The 8357-nt window shown below is 35.0% G+C and overlaps 1 protein-coding gene across 1 annotated transcript in view; it reads left to right on the forward strand.

The window, feature by feature from the left end:
* LOC103511614 (neurogenic protein big brain) overlaps positions 1-8357 on the forward strand; it is a 29254-nt gene continuing 20897 nt past the window's right edge. The window contains exons 1-6 of the mRNA XM_026825327.1: positions 1-807; positions 3016-3142; positions 4075-4079; positions 4292-4418; positions 6762-6831; positions 7422-7615. Of these exons, the coding sequence (XP_026681128.1) occupies positions 534-807; positions 3016-3142; positions 4075-4079; positions 4292-4418; positions 6762-6831; positions 7422-7615 (797 nt within the window). The 5' untranslated portion in view covers positions 1-533. The remainder of the gene's footprint in view (positions 808-3015; positions 3143-4074; positions 4080-4291; positions 4419-6761; positions 6832-7421; positions 7616-8357) is intronic.

The raw sequence follows: 8357 nt of genomic DNA on the forward strand, positions 1-8357 counted from the left end.
ATTAAAGGACGATACCCTAATCCTTCCTCCCATTTTCAATATTCATACACAGAACCCATGAATGTTATTGAGTTATTCAACTTATTCTTATTCATTCGAAAACCTGATGTCGAGTAGGTAGAATCACGCGTCGTGAGCTCCGTAATTTTGCTCCCCTTTTCGAACGTAGATTTTACGAGTTTTATTTATTTTTTATTATAAAAAGTTTTTTTTCTTTTTAATTAAATTTAACTATTTTCATTTCCTTTATTTTATGTGCAACGTAATTTAAATTTATTAAGATAAATAAATAAATAGGTATTTTTTAAATAAAAGACAAAGACATTTTAATTTATACCTACTGCATATTTAAATTTAAACCCATACTTTTTTCGTGTTACCCATTTTTGAACCAACCAACAAACCCCTTGTGGAACAATGATTAAACTTTTATAAACCCCAACTTTTTTGTGGTGTTTTGGACTGGTTTACGGTGTACAAATTGTGATTTTGGTGTTCCAAAATCGTCCAGTTAATTTGGTCATCTCCTAGCCATGGGTGATCACCGAGCCATGAAGGCTCACACGATCAACTTGGATGACTTCAAGGCGCCCAAACTTCTACCGCCCCGGGCGGAAATGCGAAGCTTGGAATTTTGGAAAAGCGTCATCTCGGAATGTATGGCCATGTTCTTTTACGTTTTCATCGTGTGTGGGGCCGCAGCTGGAGCCGCTACTAATGGAACTGCGGCACAGACTATTTTCGCGGCAGCTGCAGCTTCGGGATTTTCCATGTCCGCCCTGGTGCAATGTTTCGCTCACGCGTCTGGTAAGTCCGGTCGTCTTTTATTGTGCTCGAAATAGATGAAATGTAGAAACAGTCTAGTGTCACGTTACGTGATAGTAGACTGTTTCTACCTTAAAAGTCCTTTAATCCCAACATGTCTAAACAAAATGCGCTTCTGATTAGAAGGCCTGAATTATAGGATTAGAGGTATACATTTTGAAAACGAGTCCTTGGGTACGAACACAGAGCGAAACAATCCCAAAAGTCCAAGGGGTTTCTATCTCAGAAATATAAGGTACCTACATCAGAAGAAGAAGAATGCATCATAGGAAAAGAGACCTAGTTATCGTCGTCAAATACCCACAGATAAAAGAGTAAAAGACCCGAATCACTGTTATCTCGTGTATTTACAAAGGAAATGGCCCTCGAAAAAATATACATAGGTACCCCAGACTTGGGTGTCACCATTATTCAATTTAGACTGATAGATGACATGTTACATGAATCATCAAAAGACCAAACGGTACTATTACCAGGTTTAGATAAAGGATTGTGTCGGGCTGAACGGATAATGTTCGTTCTCGGAACGGCTGGCTTTCAACTGTCCTCTCTTCTTTTTCTCTTCGATTTTGGGACGAAAAGACCTCAGCAGTTACAGTTCCCTCTGTCAAACCTCTTTAAAAAGGACCGTGTTGTAATATTGTTTAAATAAAGTACTTAAACTGCCTATTTAGGTATGAAAATCTCAGCAGTTATAGTTCCCTCTGTCAAACCTCTTTAAAAAGGACCGTGTTGTAATATTGTTTAAATAAAGTACTTAAACTGCCTATTTAGGTATGAAAATAAAGTTTATCTCAATCATTTTGATAAATCACGAATCTATCAAAACGTAATTAATGCGAAAGATGAATCCTTTAGCCCTTCGCTGCACCGTGAACCAATTAAGACTGGTTTTCACAACCTTAAAATTGAGTTGGGATTAGGTCGATAAGCTTTTAAAGGCCCATTCGCACTAAAAAAAAGAAGTACAAAATGTAAAAAGCGCTCAGTTAAGTCATTTCATTTTTTATCAGGACGGAGTTCGATCTATATGACGAAGTCCGTTCTATCAAGCTGAAAAACTTTACAGTCGATAACATACGGATTTGTAGTCCCGACCATCAGACGTTCAAAGTTCAAACTATTTTTGATTCCTCCTTTCAAGATCAATTTTATTCGACATGAATGGGACCGGGGAGCATTCCAGGGTTAAGATTAGGAAGAGCGTGGGAATCTCGTTGCGGTATTAGCGTTTCGATGTTCAGAACTTTAGAACTTCGAAACTCGTGATGAGAACTCTTCAACAGGTGATCAGACTGGTACTCAAATTTCAGGGAAAAAATCATGAAATCAATTGTAAAAGTTATCTTAGATCAGGAGGTATTTAAACAGATATTTATTTCTCATTTAATAACTCTGCAAGACGAGTTTTCGCGAGGAAAATGTGACTATTCATTTCGTCATTAAAAAGGAATTTTAATAAAATTGTGTTAGGCATAGGTACTTGAAAGCTCGTCACAAAAATCGTTCACCTGTTAATGGGTACACCTGGACAAATATTGAGACTTGATGGTGACCAACCTCCAGAAGTCCAGATTAGAAGTCTAACGCGTTAGATGGGTATACCATTCAGGTTGGTTCTTCATTTAATAATTTTGTGATATACAATATACGTAGATAACAAAAAATAATAATAATAATAATAATAATAAAAATAGGTAAATAAAATAATAATAATACATCTAGATGGATCTACTTGGTATCACTTGCATTAAAAGGAATTTTCATTATGTTAAGCATATGTAGCTATTATGTACTTTGCTTGTCACAAATGCCACTAACTTACTATACTCTGATAAATTTTTGGGTGGAACCACCAACCTCCAGATACGAAGCCAACACCAAATTTATAATAGTGTAGGTAGACAGCTAACAACTATGGGATCAAATTGGGTATTTTTTCAACTTTTAACATTTCGACATTCTGAGAAGTCAGACTCTGTGCTTGGTTATGAACTAACGCGAAGGAAAGTTCACCAAAAGGTTCGCAGACTCTTAAAGCAAAAGTTCTTCCATTGGGAGATTCTTAACGCTTTTAAAGTACTCTTAAGTACTTTCTCTGATTTACGTACGGTCCTTTCCAGGAAATTGCTACTTCCATCATAACTTTCAACATGAACATCGTAATTTCCAAACTTTTCTGTTCCGCAGGTGCTCACATTAACCCTTCTGTGAGCATTGCTATGGCGCTGACGAGAAACATTAGCCCTTTCAAAGCCATGATGTTTGTGGCAGCCCAATGTGGAGGTGGGATAGCTGGGGCCGCTTTGCTGTATGGGTAAGTTTGATTGATTTTTGATATTTTTACCTAGGTATCTTGGCTAACCTCTTTTCTTCTTCCTCTTCTCTCCATAGAAGTTGGACTTAGCTTGGGGTTAACTTAGGGGATGTGTTGTTGGTGTTAATTCTATTTCAGAAAATAAGGTAGAATTTATTCATATTCAATGCAATTCAATTCTTCTTCTTCTTTTTTTTCTTCTCCTCCTCTTATTTTTTAATTAAAGGTCGCGGAGTTCAGTGCATATTATGGTGAGGGTACCATGACAATATTTATCAACGATATCAGGATTTCAGGCACATAATACAAAAGATAGTACATACTGCAACAGTACCTATGTATTCTACTTTTGACCCCATTATTATGGGTACTTAACCTAATTATTTACCTGAAGATAAACTATGGGATAAAAACGTGTTAAATCTACGCAACTCTCGGATTTCTACGAAAATTTTCTTCGCTCTCGTTTTGTGCTAATTCGCTAATCTTGTTAAACTAAAGGAAAGAGAATTAAGATGATGAAATTAGATAAAAAGGTAGAAGGGTAGGGACTAGGAACTGTAGGAAGGGAATGTTGCAAGGAATAGGTACTTCGAGGGAAAGGTATATGCAATCAAGATAATACCCGAGAGGGATAGACTTTGGTGGCTGCAAATGTCTGAGCTCAGCACAATTAGATTAGCTTTCTTGTCAGACTGATGGATCACTTGCATTAAAAGGAATTTTCATTATGTTAAGCATAGCTATTATGTACTTTGCTTGTCACAAATGCCACTTACTATACTCTGATAAATTTTTGGGTGGAACCACCAACCTCCAGATACGAAGTCAACACCGAATTTATAAAAGTGTAGGTAGACAGCTAACAACTATGGGATCAAATTGGGTATTTTTTTTTTAACTTTTAACATTTCGACATTCTGAGAAGTCAGACTGTGTGCTTGGTTATGAACTAACGCGAAGAAAAGTTCACCAAAAGGTTCGCAGACTCTTAAAGCAAAAATTCTTCCATTGGGAGATTCTTAACGCTTTTAAAGTATACTTTTAAGTACTTTCTCTGATTTACGTACGGTCCTTTCCAGGAAATTGCTACTTCCATCATAACTTTCAACATGAACATCATAATTTCCAAACTTTTCTGTTCCCCAGGTGCTCACATTAACCCTTCTGTGAGCATTGCTATGGCGCTGACGAGGAACATTAGCCCTTTCAAAGCCATGATGTTTGTGGCAGCCCAATGTGGAGGTGGGATAGCTGGGGCCGCTTTGCTGTATGGGTAAGTTTGATTGATTTTTGATATTTTTACCTAGGTATCTTGGCTAACCTCTTTTCTTCTTCCTCTTCTCTCCATAGAAGTTGGACTTAGCTTGGGGTTAACTTAGAGGATGTGTTGTTGGTGTTAATTCTATTTCAAAAAATAAGGTAGAATTTATTCAATGCAATTCAATTCTTCTTCTTTTTTTTCTTCTCCTCCTCCTCCTCCTTCTTCCTTTCTGTTTTCCCTTTTTACCGTCCATTGGAGTTCTTAACAAAAGATAACTGCACTGCCCCTTTATTTTCATTACATATTATGTTAAGTTTGTTTGTTATTTTATTTTTTAATTATAGGTCGCGGAGTTCAGTGCATATTATGGTGAGGGTACCATGACAATATTTATCAACGATATCAGGATTTCAGGCACATAATACAAAAGGGGGTTTCTACCAACCGATTTAAGACTGAAATTTTTACTTGCAAGTGCAGACGTAAATAAAAAAATAGCAGAATGGCATTTATGCACCCGTTTTAAAACATCCGTCCCTAGCACAATAATTAAAAAAAAGCTACAATTTGAAGACAAGAATGACCACATTTTGTTGTTTCCACCCACAAAAAGTCTCCCCTGTCAATACGAGTAAATACAAAGAGCACTAGAGCACAACAAAGTCTGTGGTCATTTAATTCAAAATAATTGAATCCCTCCAGACTTGAAACTGCACTCCCCCAACAGCCAACCAACATCTTTTAAAATACGCTAACATCTTCGAAAATGCTTTTCTCTTCTCAAAGCTCTTTCTGTCATAGAAACATCCCAAGTTCTATATTTTAGTCAAGCTATGGGATTTGAATGTTGGCAACTTAACTTTCCTACTTTAGCAATAGTTGCGAATTTCATATCCCGCAGATGTCATTTGGAAACTTTCTACCCTTAGAGAAGGACTTTTCACTTTACTATGATTTCCCTAGATCCCTTGAAATTTTTTGGGGGAGAATGTGATTTAGGTACCATTTTCGGTTTCGAATCTCTTGGGAATAATGAAAAAATATCCAAGAGCATTAGGTAGGTATGTAAGTACAGAAGATAATTTCACCACTTAAAGGTAGATTGCGGAGTATGAAGATTAAATGAGATAGCTACGGGCTTCTGCGAATATAAATATTAAATTATAATCATAACTGATGATTCTGTTGTAATTATCTAATGATTATACTTACCGTAACTTAACTACCTTACATGAGTATTAGGACGATAAGCATATCTTATGTTCTTTTAACTTATTCTGCATTTACAAATATTCATCTTGATTAGTTATCTAATGTAAATGTCAATAATACCAGTCTTTTTTTGAGCAATAATGGTAAGTCAAGAAGCTTCATTATTGACTGAACATCAAACATACGTCGAAAGTTACGTGAGTTTGTACATAAAAGAAATCGTACAACAGAAAGAAATCCCGACAAATATTGTTCTCAAGTCTATAAAAATCAACTGATATTCACAGATGATAACATAAACAACAATGATTGAATGGAGACATTTAAAAAATATCTCAAACATATCAAGCGAAAAGCAATTAACAACAATAAAAATAATAATCAAACAGAAACAATAAAAGTGACAAGTAAATAAATCTTTGTGTGACAATTAGAAAATAATTATCATTTCATTACATTCTGCACAAGATGTTTCAAGTGACCTATATTGATTGATGTTTCATTATTTTTCTTGCCAGCTTTCAAATTATTGAACTTTGAATATTCAGAGTTCACCGTTTTGAAATGCGGAGATCCTGAGATGCTTCTACTAGTTATGTGTACCGTACTTACATACGTGTACGTATAGTTTGTGATACGAAAGTCATTTTCTTCTGAAGTCGTTTAATAGGTACCTACATAAAGTTCACCAAAACTCAAAGAAGAGTGTGAAAGTCTTGGATATGCTAGACTTTCACGAATAGATTCGGTCACCTTTTGCCTAATTTCATAATGTCACGGAATTTACATAAAAATCACAAGGCAAAAACAGGAATCGATTGATTAGTTGTCTAATATAGGAACTATAGCTCAAGATGTTATCATGAAGAATATAAAGTTCTTAATTTATTGATTGAATAACAATAACTCTCGCACATACACAGAACATAGGATATGCCAGATCTGTCAAAGAAGATTAACACTGTCAAAAACTTAATTTTCTAAATGTACATAAAAATGAATTGCTGAAAGTAGGTGAAAGCAAATTAACAACTTCATAAAAAAACAGGTAGATGATATCACAACTTTAAGGAAAAATGTAACAGTAACGAAAACAATACCAGATTACCAGGTGTTTCTGGAGCTATAAAAGAGTTTTTCTAGATTGAAAGCTGGCAAGAAAAATAATGAAACATCAATCAATATAGGTCACTTGAAACATCTTGTGCAGAATGTAATGAAATGATAATTATAAAGCTGGCAAGAAAAATAATGAAACATCAATCAATATAGGTCACTTGAAACATCTTGTGCAGAATGTAATGAAATGATAATTATAAAGCTGGCAAGAAAAATAATGAAACATCAATCAATATAGGTCACTTGAAACATCTTGTGCAGAATGTAATGAAATGATAATTATAAAGCTGGCAAGAAAAATAATGAAACATCAATCAATATAGGTCACTTGAAACATCTTGTGCAGAATGTAATGAAATGATAATTATTTTCTAATTGTCACACAAAGATTTATTTACTTGTCACTTTTATTGTTTCTGTTTGATTATTATTTTTATTGTTGTTAATTGCTTTTCGCTTGATATGTTTGAGATATTTTTTAAATGTCTCCATTCAATCATTGTTGTTTATGTTATCATCTGTGAATATCAGTTGATTTTTATAGACTTGAGAACAATATTTGTCGGGATTTCTTTCTGTTGTACGATTTCTTTTATGTACAAACTCACGTAACTTTCGACGTATGTTTGATGTTCAGTCAATAATGAAGCTTCTTGACTTACCATTATTGCTCAAAAAATCCAGGAAATTGCTACTTCCATCATAACTTTCAACATGAACATCATAATTTCCAAACTTTTCTGTTCCCCAGGTGCTCACATTAACCCTTCTGTGAGCATTGCTATGGCGCTGACGAGGAACATTAGCCCTTTCAAAGCCATGATGTTTGTGGCAGCCCAATGTGGAGGTGGGATAGCTGGGGCCGCTTTGCTGTATGGGTAAGTTTGATTGATTTTTGATATTTTTACCTAGGTATCTTGGCTAACCTCTTTTCTTCTTCCTCTTCTCTCCATAGAAGTTGGACTTAGCTTGGGGTTAACTTAGGGGATGTGTTGTTGGTGTTAATTCTATTTCAGAAAATAAGGTAGAATTTATTCATATTCAATGCAATTCAATTCTTCTTCTTCTTTTTTTTCTTCTCCTCCTCTTATTTTTTAATTAAAGGTCGCGGAGTTCAGTGCATATTATGGTGAGGGTACCATGACAATATTTATCAACGATATCAGGATTTCAGGCACATAATACAAAAGGGGGTTTCTACCTACCGATTTAAGACTGAAATTTTTACTTGCAAGTGCAGACATAAATAAAAAAAATAGCAGAATGGCATTATGTACCCGTTTTAAGACATCCGTCCCTAGCACAATAATTAAAAAAGCTACAATTTGAAGACAAGAATGACCATATTTTGTTGTTTCCACCCACAAAAAGTCTCCCCTGTCAATAAATACAAAGAGCACTAGAGCACAACAAAGTCTGTGGTCATTTAATTCAAAATAATTGAATCCCTCCAGACTTGAAACTGCACTCCCAAGACAAATAGTAAGACCCAATTAACAGTACATATAGTAATTAACCATGAATGTGACTGGAGTTTATCTAGGCACCCATGCAATAGTTCACTGGGGACTATAATTTAATTTATTACGTCAGAAAAGATCATGTTCATGTTTAACTTAA

The sequence above is a fragment of the Diaphorina citri genome, unplaced genomic scaffold (assembly GCF_000475195.1).
Source record: "Diaphorina citri unplaced genomic scaffold, Diaci psyllid genome assembly version 1.1 scaffold731, whole genome shotgun sequence".
NCBI lineage: Eukaryota > Metazoa > Arthropoda > Insecta > Hemiptera > Psyllidae > Diaphorina > Diaphorina citri.